This window comes from Halichoeres trimaculatus, unplaced genomic scaffold (assembly GCF_033239565.1).
Source record: "Halichoeres trimaculatus isolate MK-OKI-2021-1 unplaced genomic scaffold, fHalTri1.1 fHalTri1_scaffold_10, whole genome shotgun sequence".
Lineage (NCBI taxonomy): Eukaryota > Metazoa > Chordata > Actinopteri > Labriformes > Labridae > Halichoeres > Halichoeres trimaculatus.
The window spans coordinates 16,461,285-16,482,112 of record NW_027437187.1 but is presented as its reverse complement, the minus strand read 5'-3'; the positions used below and the strand labels follow the sequence as shown (position 1 = coordinate 16,482,112).

At 41.4% G+C, this 20,828-nt stretch overlaps 1 protein-coding gene across 1 annotated transcript in view; it reads left to right on the top strand.

Moving 5' to 3' along the window:
• trim44 (tripartite motif containing 44) overlaps positions 1–20,828 on the top strand; it is a 60,180-nt gene that overhangs the window by 21,785 nt on the left and 17,567 nt on the right. Inside the window, exon 5 of the mRNA XM_074677662.1 lies at positions 404–426. Coding sequence (XP_074533763.1) covers positions 404–426 — 23 coding nt within the window. The remainder of the gene's footprint in view (positions 1–403; positions 427–20,828) is intronic.

The following is a 20,828-nucleotide window of genomic DNA, read 5'->3' as shown; positions in this document are numbered from 1 at the left end:
TTAATATTTTTCATTTGGCTCATGAATGAAACGCCTCTCTCACAGTGTTTCTGTAACTGTCAAAAACAGAACAAATCACGTCCATCATTTTTGACATTGAAAAACCTTTCAGGGCCCAATAAAAAAAAAAAAAAGAAACAGAAACAACAGCATGTGAATGATATTTTGTGACTCGCTTTGCTCTTCATTCCCGCATGCTCCTTTAACAAGCTTATGAATATACATGAGCACAAGTGGAGGATGAAAGTGAAAATTAATGGATCACATTTAGAGCCACACCAGCTGTGGACTGAGTTTATGTTAACGATGGTGTTTACTTTTTATTTGTTATCCACAACACCTGTGCAAAGATTTAATATACGCTCTCTTTTCCTCTCCCTTCCTCTCCTCTCTCTGTTTTCAGAACGACATTGAGGCCAGACCAAGGTAAGACTTCAAGCTTCATTCATAATCATCCTCTCATAGCTAAAAGCAATTCAGAACCTCAGGTTCTTGTCTCGCTGCTTACCACCATGAGACTGACTCGTATTTATCTGTCATCCCAACACACACATCAAACACATACCTTCAGACTCACAGCAGACACAGACTCGCCCATGCACGTTAAAAACCTTCCCGTGCCTCTGAACCAACCCCATCACATGCGAGTCACGTTGGTGCCCCAGCAAGGCAATTAGTAGCTTTCATCTGTGCGTGCTGCTGGAATCAGAAGAGGTGACGATCTGCCGGGTCCAATAAGAGGGCTAAGGGGCAGTGGCTGACAGGCTGGGTGTGTGTGTGTGTGTGTGTGTGAGGCTGCGTGTTTATTTGCATGCATTCTCTTTGTAAAGGCGAGGTGTTTGGTCATTAGCGGGGTCAGGTCTGCCCTCTGACACGGAAAAGTATTATCATTTCTGGTGTCAGGGAGCTTATTACATGCGCCTGCAGACATGACTGCTGTAAGTGAGACGCATAAATGCAACCACATTATTTTCCCGCTTTGTTTGCTATTTTTTTTTTCACGTCTAGACTACATCTTTCACAATATGTCCATCAGTGTCCGATGGATAGTCCTCCCTTAGTCTCACACTTATTGATCTGTTGACACAAAAGCCCACGCGCCTCCTTCAGGAGCACTCTGAGCACCACCTGCTGTCTCTGCCTCTCCTCCTGGATGTCTCTCAGGGTTTTTATCTTAAAGCACTCCACCCCACCCCTCTACAGACACACAGACCCAAGACACCTCTGGCACATTCGTCCCTTGACAAAGAAACCTAATTTGCTTCTGAGATTTTTTTAAAGGGAGGGATGAAAAAAATATGCAGTCCTTTGGGGCAAGAATACACTTTTTAATTGATAGCAGGCTTATTTTCATGAGCAGGAATCAAATTATTAATTCCTCTTTGTAGTTTTAATATTGCAGTGCTGCCTGCTTTTTTGAGATATTCTCTTTTTTTTTTTTGTAATTTCTGTGATGTTGCTGGCTCTAAACAAGCAAAGAAAGTCATGGCCATGGCTGTGAAACTGTGCCAACATGGAATATGTTATTGATCGGTCAGCCAGCATTACGACCCCTGAGCTCTGGAGCAGATGGCAGCAAGCTTGGGCCCAAGGGTGAGATGGAGCTAATAGTTAGCCCTTGGTCAAGGTTAGCTGCTACATCTCTCCACCCTCACAGACACTGCGATATATAATTACCCCCAAAGTCCCTGCGTTGCCATAAAATGCAGTTGGTGCCAGAGCTGCTGTGGCTACTGGATATGACACACAATTTTGAGCGTAATACTGCAGGGGAGGGAAGTTTTGAAGAGGTGAGCAGAAAAGAAATGATAAAAGTGAATTCTGGACAGCTTTGAGTGTAGGTTTATTATAGTGGTTGAGTGGTAGAGATTGGATTTTTTTTTTCCAAGGTGTGATAGTAAAACAAACAAAGAGCAAAACTGGAAAAAAAGATGAAGTCGCATTGGTGGAGAGGGAAAAGAAGGACAGAGAGATTTTGCCGGATCAGGCAAAGAGTGGATGTTGAGGGCTTCGTGCATCGGGATCCAGACAGCAAATTGATTATGGAGCAGAAACACTAATCCGCTGTCTGAGCCCCATATCGCTGCTGTAGACACAGCATCCCCACAGGAGCGCAATCCTGCACCCACACACATCTTTCCTGGACTTCCTCATCAATAGAGCCCCCCCACCCCCCCACTCCCTGAGCCTCTTTACATAGGTACTCCATGCCTGCCAAGATGGATCCTCCTCTGTACATAAATCTTGTTTAACTCTCTTAAACCAAGCCTGAGCTCAGCCATCTCAGCTCTTAGTGATGCATCCCAAATTTCATTTGCCTTCATCGACTTTAACCTCCTTACCTACTTCTGTCCCCTGTGTCTGACTGTAACCTTTTTTTGATGGGTGGATGGATTAATGGGTCATTAGGTTGATAGATAGATCAATAGATGGATAAACGAATGGATGAATCTCAAGCTGAGGTATTTTGGTGTTACATCAGCATGGGTCAGGGAAATTAACATACAGTACATAAACGTTAATACAACAGAAAAATAATACTAGAAAATCTACCCAGAAGTGGTAAATAATGGTGTCAAATGTAGTTAGACTCATCTCACCTCATGTGTGCTTGTTTTTGTAGTGTATTGTAGGTACAACGATTTGAACAGAAAAATCAGAATCTCATTTGGTAAATAGAAGTTAGGCATGAACAAGTTTTGTATTTGCAAAAAAAATACGTACATAATGCTTACAGCCTACACTGCAAAAAAGTAAAATCTTGTCAAAAGTTTTTGTCTCAATATGAGCCACATTGAACTGATCAGTCCAGAAATATCTCGTTTCAAGTTATGTACAGACAAAAATTGAGGTCTGAGTTGTTTGTTGAAAGGAAAAAAAAATCTGCCAATGGAACAAGAAAAATTTGCTCAAAAATTTGCTTGAAACTTGAAAATTTGCTCAATGTCTGAATATGAGTAGCTTTTCTCTTTTTCCATAGGCAGATGTTTTTAACTTGTTACAAGCAATTCAGACCTCATTTTTGTCTTTAAATAACTTGAAATAAGACATTTATCCAGACTGGTCAGGTGAATGTGGCTCATATTAAGTCTATAAAGAAATTTTCCCATGAAAATAAGACAAAAAAAACACTTGATAAGATTTCAGTTTTTTGCAGTGTACTTCGTAATCATCAATATAATTTGCATTCTGCAGTCTTAGCCGTCAGCGATCACATTGAATTTTGGTGTTTCCAAAGTCACCATGCCACTGATCAATAGGGAAGGGAAGGCTGTGCCTGAAACGCGAAAATGCTCACACACATTCACACACTGAGAAGGATGAGGCTTACTCTTTCAGACTTAATTCCAGAAAGACTCTTTTATGTTGCCTCGTGAGATGTGCTCTAAAGAGAGGAATAGAAACAAAGACTAAGACGGTGAACGAGACGAGAAAGATGAGAACAGAGGAATTCACTGGTTATACTTGTATGTTTGTGTATGTGAGTGTGTGCAGGGGGACTTTGTAGAATTTGTTTTTCTTTGGACTTTTTTTTACAAAAAAGATTTTTACTTGAAATATTTGGATGTCAAGTCACTGAGGATTCCTTCAGGCAACCACATTTTTATTTGTTGTATGAAATTAACCATGGGAATAACTCTTTTTTTTCTTTGAGTCAGGATTTTTTACTCAGGGCCAGCCAGATTAGAAATAACCTGCTTCACTATGACAAGACACTTTAGTATTGATGTTAAAACATCCATAAGCTCCCTGAGAACACATTGCAAAATCAAAGCAGCTCTGTTTCCCATAGATTATAAAAATACACAGCTGAATACAGTTCTCATAAAATGAAAATGGGTTAGAATGCTAACAGCTTGGGCAGATGTTATATTTCCAAACAAATATATATATTCATTCACTGCATGTGGCCAGTGATTAAATACTCAGTTAAATATTAATCCACTTCTTTAGTTAGCACTTTCAGCCTAAAGCACAAAGCTGACAGAAGCGTATATTTTGCAGACACTGTAGCTCAAGCTGTCAGAAGATCATCCCTAACCTCTCTACCAGTTGTGTTACATATGATATTATTTTTTATTACGCAAATGTAGGCTGTAACATCATCAGGGCTATTCAAACAAATTGGGAATATTAGCCTTCAGTAACGTACTTAAATTTGGGGCACAGCTGCCCGCTATGGGAGCTACATTTCCAAACCACAGCCGTGAAAGTTAGTGTTCAGTTTTATAGGAGCAGACAAAATATTAAACTCTGACTGACAGTACAGGCGGGATTTGAATTATTTATATAAATGCTGTTAACACTCAGCATTGGTAGTCAAACATATAGCAGCACAGCAGAGATTTAAAGCCTTTCTGGAAGCACTACCAACTTATAGTTGGAACTTGTCAAAATGCAGCTGACTGTGTCCTGTCTGAGTGAAGCATCCCATGTGTTTTCATATCCCCACCATCCCATGCAAAGAAAGGGAAGTGTGGCAAAGAAAATATGACTCACTTGTTAAAAAGTTTCCTCAGGAAGCGGGGCGATGGTTGAGCTCAGTGGTTACAGCACACACACTGCATACGCTGTAGAGTACAGAGGCTGTAGTTGTCATTGTCACAGCACCCATGGGCCAGTGTTTCCTGTCCCTCTCCAGCTGCCCCATCTAGAAATGTGAAGTAGCACAAAAATGTCTGAAAAGTGAAGGGAAATGTCTTTCCAGCAGGAAAAGCTTGGATTTGTTGGGAGATTTTTCACAGCAGTTCAGTTGTAATTTGTCTTTCTTCTGTTCAGACAGATTGAAGCTTGTTTGACTCGACTCTTTTAGTGGTGCACTGTATTTATTTGTGCCTGTGACACTATGTTGTCTGTATGTTTCACACATTTATCATATTATTTAATTTTCATGAAGGGTGGAAAGCACTGTGAGGTGTCATTTTTAAGACTGTCAAGCAGGAAGGAATATGGCATGAGTTCATATGTTTACTCTATTTTTTTATATAAATGTAAATACTCTATATATCGGTGAGTGGATATCACATTTTCTTCATATTGTTTCTTGTGCAAGCCAACTTTGGGATGTGAGAAGAGTGGAGCACATGAAAGTGTCTTCTTTAGTCACTCTGCAGACTTTGCATAAATACTTAAAAATGTCTTTTTGAAAATCTGTGCATTTATCTGTGTGAGGTTTGTTTTGTTTGCAGACAGAAATAATTTAAAGAGTGGAGAGGAGGAAAAAAGAACCCAAAGTCTGGCGAACCCCAGGGCTTACTGCATAAAAGCATGTCACCCCGGAGGAAGAAAGAGAAAATGATACAAGGGTATACATAACAAATAAAGGAAATAAAATAGGCAAAGATAAGTGATGCGGGGAAAGAGGAGGCTTAAGCAGCAGCTGTATCTGATGTTCTGAACATAAAAGCAGTAAGAGTCAATAAACTCAACTGATAAGAAGGTGTTTTTTGAGCTTGACTCTTCTTTAGAACAAACGTCTAAATTGCAAAAGTTGAAGTTTTGCAACGTGTTGTGAGTTTGCTTTGTGGGAGTGATGGAGGTCCTGTGAACATATCAATCACCTAGAGTAATCACACTTAAATAGTAAAGCCCACTGGGGAGAGTAACACTTGTAATTGCAATGAGAGGTCCCCCCACTCATTGTTCCAATCAATCACATCCCCACTGCACCTCAGGAGCTCCTGTCCCCTGCTCTGCTCTCTTTATCATGCATGCATTGACGGCCCAGAAAGCACACACACACACACACACACACACACACACACACACACACACACACACACACACAGTTGGCACCATGGCCTATTCTGTCCTGTTTCTGACTCAGAAAGCTGCATGGTACAACTCTTAGGTCCCATGTTGCTGTGCTGATACTTTACTGAGTATTTAAACTTAAAAGCAAACCAAACCCATTCAATACTGTTACGTTCAGCAGACCCAGGCACTGTACATACGAGCTCCAGGTTGTCACAGCACTGATATTATCTACTCTACTACATGGCTCTTAGCTGCTCCCTGGACCTTAAACACAGCAGAAAGAAGAAAAGGGAAAAGGAAGAGACAGAAATGAATAGGCATGTACAGAGATGTTATGGTGTTTATTTTCGTTTTGGCCCCTAACTTCTTTTACTCCCACTCATCCAGATCCACTGACTTATCTCTTCTGATTTATTACACATTTCCTTTGCCATCCTTTGCAAATTCTCTCTGCACCCTCCCAGTTCTTCCAGTAATGCAATAGTTGATGGTGCTACAAACCCTCTGCATCCTACTTCCACTGGACAAACCCACGCTTTCCACCCTTACTGATCTGTGTCTTCTGCCAACTCTGTATTTGTGCGTTTTTTTCCTCTCAAACGCCTTATCCACTGAGTTCTCCCATGGCACTGTCAGCTCGGTGTAATAAACTTTAAAGTGAATGTGTCTAGACAACCGTGCATTTGCACGCAGCAAGTCGTATTGATATAAATACTAAAACTGTCGTGGCCTGTTTCTTTGTCCACCTCGATGTTGTAACCAATTCATTATGGCTTTCACCACATCCTCTTGATGTCATGTCCCGCCTTCTTGGACTCATCTCCTTCTTGCAGAGACTTCATGCTGAGAGAGACATGGAAACTTTGAGATGTGTATTTGGAGAATCTTGATGCCATAGCTCCTTAAAGGAGTCTCTGTGAAAGAGACTGCTAATTGTCCCCATACGCTGAGCACCATGTATCATGTTTAGGGCTGCACAATTAACCATTCCAAGGTTTTGATCCTGATTCACACATGTACATGATCTCTTTTCAAAACACAGGCTTCATTGTAAATGAATGCCTCCTAGACACCACACCACCACACTTTTCTGCAGCTTAATATGGATCATTGATGTCTTCATGAAATTGTAGTAACATGTTTTGGTCCAAAAAGCCAATAAATCAAGCACAGCAGCCTTGTTTCCAGGCTTTCATAGCCCCTCTGTTCAGAAAGGTCTGATTTAGTGGGCGTGGCCTTCTTATGTAAATGAGCCACCGCTGATACCACCTGCTCTTCTGCGTCACTGAGAGCGGCGCCACACTCCCAGAGGGGAGTGGGCGGGGAGGAGGTGGGGTTATCTGCTGCGGTGGACTTATCAGGACAGACTTGCTCCTGATTGGTCAAAAAAGGGAATCGCTGACATCGGCAAATCCCCAAAATCCAAACGGCTCATTTTAGGTCAGGATTTTACATTTGCATGCACTACTAAGTACAGGTTCTGCCGTTAAATATCACATTTTGTGGGCTGGGAGGAAAGCCAAAGACCCACAAATTTCTCTAAAAGACTTTATAGAGTAATTTTTGCATAATATGGGACCTTTAAACCAGTGGCAAAGTGTCTTTCCAACTCGTGGGCCTGCTGCTGCTGGCTGCTCACTTTACTTGAATGACTTAAGACCAGCCAAACCCTACGTCGTCTATTTTTCCCAGCTATCTAAGCTCTGATTGGGGATTTTCACATCAAAATTTACTCAAGAAGCACTGTAACATATCTCCTAATGGATCAAAAACATTATAGAAAACCTAGCGCCAGCTTGATGCTGACATATATGGGAAATTGCATTGATATGCTAGCAGTTAGCTTAAGTTGATAAAACTTAATTTTTAAAGCAGAATTGAAGCTTTCATTAAGAAACATATCACAGTTAGTCTTTAAAAAATACTAACAACTCCAGATGTCAAGATACTAACAGATAAATGTTTTACGGAAAGAAAAGTTACTGCAGGCTTATGGCTGGCTTTATAATCACAACTCAAAGACACTAGATGGCTTCCTTGGGTCTGTAGCATATGAGAAACCAATATTGATGTCACGTGATGTGCAATTTTTACTTTTTCTACAATTTATCTAAGTCCAGAGAAATCTAGGATTCATGAACAAAATGTTTTACTTGTTTTAATTTATTAATTTCTAGTGATATGTAGATTGATTTTCAATTTCATATTTATTTAACCATAAACTCAATAAAATGTTGACACAGAAAACCTGTAAAGCCTCCTTTTTGTAGAAAAATCCACTTTAGAAAATCCACAGGAGGAATTGATAGATAATCAGATCGATAAGCGGAACAGATAAGGACATTTCTATCAGTAAACTCTTATCAATACCCATCCCTATAAATGACCATTTGAATGTTTTCTGCATTTTTTTTTTGTTCTCTTGAAGTTCATCAGTGCTAAAAACATTTTGTGAAAACATCTGGTTAGAGAACTGTGATCTCAGTTCTGAGCAAAAAAAAAAAAAAAAAACAAGAAAAAAAGATGATTCACATTTTTGCCAGAATCATGCATCAATCGTCATTATGCAATAAAAAACTTAAGAAGTCAAATTATTTATGCATCTAATTTACCAAATCTCTTCTGAGAAAAAAAGTGGACCACATTTTAGTTTTAAGGAATCAAATTTAATACTTATGTTTGGCAGACATTGTGCCATTTGTTGTTCACTGACTGAGCATTGGTTTGGTTTAGAGAGGTTTGAAGCTTCTTTTTATCCCTTGTAAAAGGATCCCTGATCTTACTGGAGATATCTCTCTGAAAAAAAAAAATAACCACCATTTGCTGGGTTTTTACTGATAACAAGTTGATTATATAAGCTGAATCACACATCACCCCCAAAATAGAAATGTGTAGTGTCCATCGGGCACCATAATCCTCCATTTTAATCTCAACAGTGGGAGTAAGGACCAGCATCCATAAAAAAAAAGCACATATTGCAGAAAATTCTTCTTCCTCTGCCTGAGGGACCCAAGAAGTTTTGAGAAGTGGTTTCCATTTCCAGTGCTTAAAGCAAACTTTTCTTAAAATATTCAGCAGATCTGTTTTTAAATGAGCTGTGTACATTTTCTGCCCTATATCCCCTGTTTTCAAACCACTGCTTTCAAGCCGCCATCACTGCAGGCTCGCTGCCAGACGAGAGCGATGGGGCAAATCGTTCACTATGTCGGGCTGAGTGACGGCTGTAGACCACCCTCAATCATGGTGTAGATTCATGCCAGCACACACACACACACACACACACAGACACACACAAACAGTGGAGGAGATGGGGCTGACGAGGAAATGAAGCGGGCACTTAGGGACGCAGCTTATCGGTGTGTCTGAGCTGCTTGCCCTTGACTGGGTCAGATAGATGGTTTGGGCGGAGCTGGGGGGTGTCAGGGGAGCACGACCAAGGGATGAGGCAGAGCCTGGAGAAGACGACACTGAGAGAGGAGAGGAGAGAAGCTGCTTTTTCTTAAATTAAATATTTACAAGTTCCCCCACAAGAGGCCAACCACCACGGGCCTTTGGACCAGTGTGTGTGTGTGTGTGAGTGTGTGTGTGTGTGTGTGTGTGTGTGTCTTAACATGCCCTCATTTAATAATTTAGAAGGTTTCTAGATGCAGCTGTATCTGTTTTCCTGTGTGTAAGGCCCAGCCGCTTCTTATGACTGTCCTAAAACTTCACCACACACACACTCACTCATCTTTTCCCCCCTCTCCTTCCTCCTGTTTCTGTTTTTGTCCCATGTCTGTCTTTTTCTTGTCTTTATCTGTCTCCTCTCTGCCTCTTTCTTTCTTTCTCCCGGCCATCACTGCTCCACAGGGGTGTATCTGAGGTCGCCAAAAAAGCAGGACACACACAGACCAAAGTGAGAAACACAGAGATACGCATTTGGATGGCAAAAGACTATAAGCATGCATAATTCAAACCAAACGCACAGTGTCCCTACATTTTTTATCATATCATGCCGTGTTTCTGTAGCTTCTTAAATGTATGTGTGTCCCTGGCATGTAGGGCACATGTGTGCATGTGTGTTTCATGGGTATTGTCGGCACTAGTGTGGCTCAACATCAAACAGTTTGAAAAGTAGGGAGGGAGGGGTGTTGGAGGAAATAAGTCGATGAATGTATGCATGTGTGTGCTTTTGTTTGCTTTGTCTTTTGTGATGACTAATGGCAGTTATTTGTTTCTGCTGAAATGTCCTCCTGAATACTAATGAGGTAATTCCCTCACAAACAGATTCCTCTGACTTAGACTTGTGGTTTCTTCAGCACCACCCATCTATTTCACTTTTGCGTGCTGGAGCATCCAGATTCCATCCAGAGCTGGCAGCATGATATGATGGTTCAAAGGGCAAGCTGAAGAGACGGGAGCTGTCTAATTGAATATCCTGTTAAAGTGACAAGAGTTGATCACTGCTGTGTAGCCCCCTGTCAAAATGCAAAACAGACCAGGCAGTTAAAACAGGCAACACACATGACAGGTAGAAAAATATTTTCATATGGATGCTGCTTCTTTGATATTGTTTTGGCTGTAGTCAGAATTGCCAGATGATGACTTTGATGTTCTTCAGAAACTTTAATATCACTCAGCTTGCGGTGGCACTGTGACTATAATTATGAGTAGAAAAGTTCCAGTATCCAGGCTCACACACTAATCTAATACTGTAACAGTATTAGCTTCAAATAAATGCATCTTTTCACTGAGAACATCTCTTCTTTCCATCCAAAATATTGGTCTCCAGCTGTACAGACTGCCATCATGGATGCATTATGGCCTCATCATTGAGGTATTAGATTAGAACTGCAGAGAAGAGCAGTTTGTTTGTGCATAGTTCAGATAAAACAAAAACACACCTTTATCTGGTGAGTTGTGTGTTGTGTACAGCATAATGAGCCCAATTATGGCTTTAATAAAAAACATTTTGCACGATTCATGGCACCTTGCCGAAAGCAGAACAGTGAATACATTTTAGTCGTAAGTTTTATTCCCACCATTATAAATTAAGATAATACATGAATGTATTATCCATAGAAAACCCTTGACTCCTCTTAAACAGCCTCTTTCTGTAAAACTATCACCAAAACTTTTGTAATCCTCATGTCTGCCTGTCCTTTTCCTTTGTTTTGCAAAGCATTGTGGGATTTATGACTCAGTCAGTGATAGGGATGGGTGCAGAGTTAGCAGGGGCAATTGCTCCAAGACTGCAAGGGAAGCTCAGCTTCCCCTAAAATCCCCCCAAAAAGCGGTGATATGTTCTGCTTTGTGTACATTTTATTGACTTAATATTCGCTAGAATTCCTTCATCTTTTGTTCAGAATCAGCTACCTATCACAGGTAACTGGCTCCTTCTCATTCATCCCCGCAGTGTCTCAGTGCTTTAACAAAGTCGGACGCTGAGCGTCTTCTGACTTCAGCGGGGAAGCGTAGAGTGGGTTGTCCCTCTGTGGAAACTGGACGGTCATTGGATAAACGCTGGGCTTTGTCCCGCCCATAGGACGCTCAGCGTCTCTGGGGGCCTATGAGGCAGTGGGCTGGCCTGGACGCTGGACTTCTGCATGATGATTGGATGATATGTCTGACGACGTGGGTTGAGAGAACACTGGTTAAATCCCTGTAAAAAACACCTGGTTTGTACGACAGGGTCACAGATCATTTTCTCGAAAAGGAACTCCTTGATTGACCACCAGCCGCCACTGTGAGCTAGGTACTTTTATAATATAAATAGTTTTCCATGCTGGACATGAACACAGCATTGCTAAATTAAATATGAAAGGTACCTATCCCTGGTCAGTGACCATTTGTTATACACTTCTTTCATAATGCATTTTTGGAAACAGTGAGTCCACTTTGTTGAGTGTACACAGCATCACAACATGGCGTACACACTATAATTATTAGCGGTCGATTTTGGACACAGTCTTGGTCAGTAAAAGAGGAATGTTTAAAAAATAGTATAATGTAATAAAAAGTAAACAAACATGCAAAACAGTCAAAACTGAGCAGTTTGTCTAACTTAGCTGAATCTAGACACAGTTATGGTGATTGAAGATTCTGCAGGTAAACAGTGTCAGTTTGTTCACTAAGTGTGCGCTAACATTAGCAGTGCTAGCACCAGCACATTTTGTTCTTCCTTATTATCCACATGCCTGAAAAATGTGTGAACTCATTGGTCCAGTCAAAAGGTTGTATGCTATTTAACCTGACACTGCTCCCACAATATGCCATCCATCCATCTGTGCTCATTGACACGAGGGCAGCAGAGCAGGGAGAGCAGGGCCATTAACCTGCGCTACAGCCTCAACATTGTGAGCCCTTAATAAAAAAACTAACGACTGATTTAACCTACTGGTAATTCTGTCCCCTTACTAACCGGGCTAAGGATGTTCAGATGTCACTTCTATTGAGTGGTGCATCTCCAAGCTGCCAAGCCTTTAAAGTCAGTCAAAACTAAAATCTAACACATGAAGTTTCATGTCTGAGAGTTTCCTAACCCCTGGTGGACATAGTATATCCAAATATGCTGCAAGCCTAGCTGTCACAAAAATTAGCAAAGCAGCAGCCTCTGGAGTTGAAAATGAAGCCAGTGTGAGAGTGCATAAAATGTTGTATATGTTTGCCAGGTGGCCAAGCTCAGGCTGTGGCCTCAACTACACCCCTGTGCCAGTTTCTTGAAAGGCTGACAGTTTGTTGGAGTCGGCGTTTCCAATAAGCCGATCCCCGGGCTCCATAGTGTCGCCTCAGAGATTGGTGACTGAGGCTATACATCCTTCCTTTGACATGTGGCTCTGCTTGTTTTCTTAGGTCATGATTGATTTTTCAGATTCCTGTTACTGAGTTGTCGTTTCTTTTGTTCGTTTTTTTTTTTTTTTTTCAACAGAAACAAATTAATTGTGTAGGCCTCCTCTTACAGAATGCTATAATGTAGTTATTAAAACCAGTTAAGTCACTGAAGGAAAATAAAATCATTTTGAAAAACAGAGAGTTTGAGTCTAACAAATTTTCCTTATAAGAATGAATTTTTATTCCAGCATTGGAAAGCTTTCTGTCCTTCGCTCTCTGAGACAGGTGAAACATTGAAATGACCATAAAATTACATTCACTCAGGAATGTTGGTAAACAGCTTTTTTCATGTCGGATTCTCATTCCTGTATGTATGACTAATCGATATCGGCATAAAATGAGGCTATGAAGCTGTAGTGGCGAGGTAAAGGAGTGGGGAACGTCCCTTTATTAGCTCTACCATATAGGCCCTTAAGCACCGGGCACACTGCATATAGAGTTTGACCAGAGCTTTAGGAGTGTTTCTTTTATTGATCTGCTCTGGAGATAGATATACCAGCTTGTAGTGTGTGATCCCAAAGAGCAGAGAGTCAGCTGTAAGTATTTGCGATGTGCATTCGAGGCTACAGTACAGGGTGGCAGAATCGGGTTACTGCCGTGTTTGTGCTGATGCTCCCAGCCCGTACGGCCTATGAATAATGGATTGTTAATCCATGTGTGTAAAGTACATCTCTCTCTCCCACATACCTTTTCAGACACTGCTCCTGTTGTATATGCGCAAAGGTGTGTTTGCAATCACACTCCTTTTGTCTGCGTGTGCGTTTATGCGCGCTGAAGTGCTTCCCTTCAGAGATCAGTGTCAGCAGCATCTTCACTTCATAGAAAAAGCATGATTGTTGGTTTTATTCTGCTGACATTGAGAAGCTGTGAAAGGAGAGTGATTTAACAATTTAACAAGGAGTACCACAGGACTCTTTAAATATTCAGTTTGGTTGAACTTTGCCTTTAAGTATAAAAGAGTCTGATTTAACACAAAGCAACGGGTTGAGAACATTTTCAATTTATAATTTACACATCAGGCTGCTGCTCTTATCCAGAGGGACATTGTGCGAGTTAGAAAAGATATTTGTGCGTTAACATCATTACAGTTGACTTGTAATAAAAAAGAGAGAACATGCATAGAATAGTAAAGTGTATGTGGTTGTAAATGTTGGTGCTCAGGTACGGTGCAGCTGAGGTGAGAGGATGCATGAGGAGATGTATTTCAACATCCAGGAAGGTGTGGGGTGACTACTGAAGAGGAAAGAGACAATAAAGAGGGGGAAGAAGAAGAAGGGGTGAAAACAGCAACATTTCAGTAAGCTTTCTGGGCAGATTGGTAATACAGAACAGAAAGGTTTGAAAAATGAACAGGAGCGTGGCGAATCATATTTCTGAAGGCTGCAGAGCACGAAACAGCAACAATAGCTTAGACTGGGATGGTACACTTCATGCAAGCTACCAGGTATGAGCGTGTTATCTCCTCTGTGGTTCATATGTTGATTTATCTGCTTTAACACATAACTCTTCCTGATAACCTTGTCTGTGTAATGTTGCACAGTGTGGAACATGATAGTGAGTCAGTAACACTCATCTTGTGCTCAGTCTTTTAGTGTCTCTGTGGCTGTAAATTGGGGAGGAACATGTCAGGTTTATGTCACGTTGTAAAATGTGTTGATGTGTTATTATCCACTTCATCATTTATGGGTACAGAAAAGTGTTTCTATGAGCTGCCTCTCTCTTTCTCCCCCCCCTCCCTCTCACACAGCCTGTCTTGTTAATTTCCTTTCTCTGCACCTGCTCATTAAATTACTAATTCAGACTTCTCTGGCTGTCCCGTCTAATAATCACATCGTGATGGAGACCTCTGCGGTATGAGAGGAAATGGTATTAAAATAGAAAATAAATCCAAATGTGTTAATTACTGCTCACTTTCCCACTTCTGAAAACAGATATTTCCTGTGTATGTGTGAGTGTGTGTGTGTGTGTGTGAGGTTGTGAGTGTGTGCACATATGCAATTATTCAAGAGGAAGAAAGTGACAGAAAAAGAGAATGTGCGAATGTGATAAAAGGAAGTGCATTGAGGAAGAAAGTCGTCAGACAGCACGAGACGGCTTGCTGCACTGACAGTACAGATGTTAAGGGTTTTTTTTTTTTTTTTTTTTTTAGTCCCATCAAATATTGCTGCACATCTGGCGGGATGGAGCTGTGATAGAATGACCTTCAGGAGAGAAATAAATATTTTCTTTTCTAAATTGAGATAAACAGCAAACAGCAGTTGGACTGCTGGCTTTGTGTTCAATGCTGTTTTGAGCTAGATCTGAATAATGCTAAACATACACACACCAAAAAAAAAATCTTTTTTTGTGTTTGAAGTTTGCCATGTTAAAAAAAAAAAAAAAAAAAAAAAAATCATTTTCATTAGCCATCAACCTGCAACATTTGGGTGATAGCATTACATGCAATACAGTAAAAATGGTTGAGTCAGGACCAAGGGGCAACATCTGGTCAGTAAAAATGAAGCCAATGGAGAAGTGCTAACCCATGGGTATGTATTGGGTTTGCAGATCTGTTCTGAAAGATTACAAATCTTTAACGAATCTTATCCCACTCTTACAAATTATATTATGTTCCCAGCCGGTTGATTATAACTTCTGTATCTTGATTTGTTTATTTTAGGAGCCTATATTCTCGCTTCATTTTTTAACACTGACGGTTGATTAGCAAATATCAGTGATGTCAAGCGAAATCACCACCTGCCAATCAGCTTGTTGCTAATTGGTCTGATGGGCTTATTGCCCGCAGCTGCTGCAGGCAATCCGCTGCTGATTATAACTTGTTTGTAGCGTTGAGAATAACATTATTTGGTTAAGATTAGACTGATAGAAAGAGCTGCGCCGGGTGTGTTTACAGAAATTAGAGCCTCCTTTTCTTCTGTCATCTTCTCATCAGAAATAAATAAATAACAGAAGCAAATAAGTTGTGTGGACAGTCTTCCCACAGTATCTCTCCTGCTCACACGTGCTCTCGGTGCTCTATCCACAAGGCAGATTGTCATTCCCAATCTGCAGAGACGCTTTCCTTCCACCCATCATGCATGCATCGCTCACACACACACACATACACAAGTAAAAACACTCTAAAGATGTCACACTGTGTACAAACATGCATTACTCATTTTAAAACCCCGCATTTACACAACATTGTCACACACACACACACACACATACTCATACACACTACCATAGTTAGGGTAGTTAGTGGAGAGATGGAGGCAAAAACTGTCACTGTACATGCTTTACACGTGGAGGAGGATCCTGTCCTCACAGTGTCTCGTCTGCTTCGGCCTCAGCAACCAATCATACACACACACACACACACACACACACACACACACATACATACACATGGCAGTGTGGTAGCCTTCGGGTTGAATTACAGGTCTGATTTCAGCTTGGTGGAGATGCAGGAGGACGATAGTGGCAGGCTGAACCAAGGGGCAATGAATCAGTGCCTTATCAGACCTCCGGCCCCAGGTATGAACTGTCAAAACAGAAGCAGCACACACACACAGAAACACACACACACTTCCCACACAGGAAAACAACTTAGTTCTGCAGTCGGACAGAGAAACGACGTCACAGCACATGTGTCACACGGCTCAGTGGGGCAGTTGTCAGGACACTGCCTCTCTCCCAGTCCTCAGTCTGTCCCCCCCCTGCTCAGTTATTCTCCAGGCGCGAGGAGGTAGGGAGAGTGAAGGTTGGCATGTTTAATTCAGCAGCTTCACGACAGGCCTCGTCACTGCATAGATTTATAGGACTGCCAAGAGAAGAATGAGCAGATAGTTAGGATTTAACTACCTCGGGATGCTAATGGGAGATTTAGCTCGCACTTTAGAAAACCACCTTAATCCGACGTTGTTCTATTGAGGGTGGGATGTGCACGAAATATGAGAGGCTTTCACTTTGATTTTTTTTTAGTTAAGTCTGCAGATGAGGAGACATTAGCATTTTTTAAATAGAAATGATGCCCTGCATTCACATGTGACAGCAGATAAAGATCTCATTTCCAAAGATGTGCCTGCCTTTGGATTTAAAAAGGAAAATTTAAAATTGCTTCTGGTTTCCTGATGATGAAATATGTGATTGAGGCACATCACCTTCAGGAGCAGGCAGGCTTTCAAAGCTGATGTTTACAGGATGCATTAGTGCACATAAAAGTTTATTAGTCAGCACTGGGAGCTGTTGAGCCTCATGACTTTACTTCTCTGTGTTGCCATGCTGCATTTAAATGTTTCTCCAGGAACAAAACAACAACTTTCACAGACTAACAAAGCTCAAACTGGTCTCAGGTTGTGCAGCGGTGTCTGTAAAGTCCAATGCATGTACATTTGCATTGTAGCACAAAATTTGCATTTATTACTTTTCTTTAATGTGGCTTTTATAGTAGAGATCATAACTGGTAATCTCTGATGGTGTTCCAAGAGGAAGATCTTTGTGCTGCACCCTGAGGGAGGTCCTTTGTTCCACGGCGTGTTTAACATTCTGCAAAGGAAAAGGCAGCAAGGGATGGATGAGGCATGGGAGACTTTTATTGGGCGAGATGGGAGTTGTGACAGTCTGGAGCTCAGGTTTTCTGGGGCTGTCTGTCTTGGTGTCCTTCACACTGAGAGCTTGGATGATGGAGCTTGGATGCAGGGGAGGGAGGAGTTTTCATGTGACAGAAGGCTTTGCCTAATAGCCGGTCTGTTCGCCAACTCTGTCAGTTTTTCTGTGTCTCATAGACGCACATTTTTTTCCCCTCCTCCTCTTCTCTGGCCATATGCGCCTCTGACATCCTTTCATCTGTGATAGAGGAGAGTGCAGACAGCGGAGTCCGCATCTTCCCTCCAAGTGTGGTGTAAACAGGCTTTTAATTTCCCAAATCTCTCCAGAGCTATCAGGATGCCGGGACAGGCACCTGGGCAGTCGACTGATTAAGGTGGCGCCGGCGTTCTGCTGTTAGAGAAGGAGGATTGTTTGAAAAAGGCAACAGGGGGCAGCTCTGCCAGCCTGCCAAGTGTGTGGGCGCTGCTGTGACCAGTCAGTCTTCATAATGGCTGTCTGGCTCTGGGACAAAGCCAGCTCACTGGTCACATGGCCAATGACTGACTGTGCAGACCACATCAGTAACCGTGGATCAATGGCGCCTGTGGAGACAGCAGAGGGCAGAGAGGGGAAGGCATTATGGGTAGGGGCAGGAGGAAGGAAAGAGGGAAAGAGAAAAGTTGTAGTAAATCTCAGAATAGAGACTGGACCAAGACATAAAAAACAGCTGACTGAAAACCACAAAAGAAAGAATGAACAGAGCAAAATATAAAAAACCCAAAGTAAAAGTGAGAATAGGGACAGCACAGGTGCTTACTATTCATTACCTATAAGCTGACACTGTGTGCTTTCTGAAGGACAGATAAAAGTTTATCGCTCCAATATGTATTTCTCCTTTCTCAATTCCATGGATTTGAGATCCAAACTTCAAAGGAGTATTAGATACCACAGAAATTTCAATTTAAGCCTGAGTAACAGTTTGCATTTAAAGTTTGTGCTCAAAAAACATGCAGGGAAAGAATTTTGAATTGCTTGGCTCGGATCAGATATCCTCAGACCGGGGACCTGAATAATGAAGCAAGTTCAACCTGGTGCTGCCTGAAACATGGAGGTTGAATAGGTTTAATATGTGGGTGTTTTATATAACAGTTCTGACAAAGCAGGCTATCAGCTATAATCAGGGGGAGATGTTCTGACGAGCATTAACACATTTCAGGGACAGGGATTGAATTTAATCAATCTCAGAGATTCAGACTGGAATTAGAAAGTAGATTTCTCTGCATAATAGAAATAAATAAGTGAGTAAATAATAGAGTTTTTGAGGCATATCTTGAATGCAGTGTTTGGTAATGAACACATTCTGTTGTACTATCATCACTGTTAGGATGCAGCCCTATAAACATTTCAGAAATCTTGTGGCTTTCATGAAATTAACATACAGGGAAAACTTAGCTGTTAACTTTTTCACCACTAGAGGGATGGAAAGGTCAAGGATAGGTCTTAGGTTCAGGTTTGGGTTACTTTATTTGTAACCAAAGGTAGTTTGTTTTGCAGTCTTTAAAATTACAACATCTATTCCAAAATGCAAAAGAAAAAGTTAAACATTAAACATTGAAACATAAAAGTGCTCAAGGTTCCATCATTAAGGTCTGTGAAAAGAATTGAACACTTGGTAAAAATATAAAAAGCTTATGGCCTTATGAAATCATAGGCACTACCACCACATAATAACATTTTTATAAGATTTTTGAACATTTTATGATGAGCTTTCAATAGGGATGGTTGCCAAATTAGGTACTTTTATATGTAGCAACCAAATTCTGTCTGTAGTACAGAGTACTGATTAATGTAAGATCAAACTGTATCATATTTAGAATAGAATAGAATAGAATAGAATAGAATAGAATAGAATAGAATAGAATAGAATAGAATAGAAAATACTTTATTTATCCCCGTGGGGAAATTCAGGAGTCACCGCAGCATTTAAGAAAACAAAAGTAAGAAAGAGTATAGAAAGTGCAAAAAGGTCCAGAAATTAGATGACGACATCCCGTCCACCACTCGTCCACCACTCTCCAGCCCAGCCAGTCTCCACCTCCACAGGGTCCAGGACTGAGCCTCCCCAGCAGTCCGTTCAGTCTCTGTCTCCTGGATCCTGTCTGCTCACAGCAGGCGAAGCTCCTCCAAAGTGGGGCCGGAGTCCGATGTCAGCTCCATCAGCCACGTCCGTGAACAGCACGATGCCGCTGGGTTAGCACAGCTAGCTCGTCCATCCCCCGGGGCTAGATCCCAAGATCCCAACAACGATGGATGGAAGGACAGGTCCACGTCGTCACCTCCCAGCTCACATCCGAGAAGCAGCACGTCGTCCTCACCTCCTCCTCCTCAGCTCGAGGGAAATCATCAAGCCCTACACTAGTTAGCATTGACATGCTACAGGCTGCTAACAGCTAATTTTGCATGTAAACAATGCAGCCATGGTTACATGTAGGATCTCCAGACAAACACAGGAGAAAAGTAGTAAAAAATATCGTCGAAGCCACAAAAAGTTTGGTGTCCGTGACCGACAATGAACCATACAAAGTGATGATCCACTCCAAATACAAAGATGACAAAAAAGAGACGAAAAAAATTACAAGAAACAGACAGCGACGAGAGAGCTGCTGCAACAGGCAGCTACTTGGGCAGTGCCTAGCAACGAAAAAAAAAAAAAAAAAAGGTACCTAAACACATCCTTGTTACTGTGAGTGGAAGAGTAGGCAATTTTCTATGCTGGACATAAACAAAGCATGGCAAGTTTATGTATTGAAAAATAAATTTTAAATTGAAGAACTTTGAGATTTTATTATTAAACAAATTCATATTTATTACCACATGAACACTCACAAAAGTACTGAGAATTGGTACCACTGAGTACCGATACTGTTGAATACCAATACTGATTTCCACGTACCAGGCATGCTTTGTTTACCGTTCAACATTGGTCACAGTAATATTATTTAGGTTAAAAAACAATGTGTTTTTTAGTGGTTAAACCCCCACCCCACATAACTTGACAGACTATTGTACTTGGCATTATTATGAGAACATAGTTTTGTATAGTAAGAGGTAAGATTCTAGCTCTTGGTGTCCAGCCTTAACTTTCCCAGTGTAGTACATTTATTCCCTGTAACACTTTGACCCCTGAAAGAATAAATGACTAACATTATCTTTTAACAGTGGCAGCTTATGAACATTTTATTCTCAGAGGTTTTGGGTTGGAAGCAGGATAATTGGGCAAGTGTAACACTGTGAGTCACTCTGACAAGGCTTAAATTGTGATGGCTAGAATACTGGGCCAGAGCATCTACAAACTGGGTGGTGTGTCCAGTCTGTGGTAGTCACCACCTGGGAAAGAGTGGACAGCAGTTTGAGGAGAGAAGGCTGACCTGTGAGGTCTGGTCCAACAGATCAGTGAAAGTGAATGCTGTGCTGAGCCATAGACATATGGGATATATCACATGGCAAGTCTGTATGTCTTACCACTTGGGCCAGCTGTGGCTCAGTGGTGAAGCTGGTTGTCTCTCAAACAAATGGTGTGAGGTTCAGTTCACACATGCCAGAGTGTTCTTGAGTAGGAATTAAATAACCTT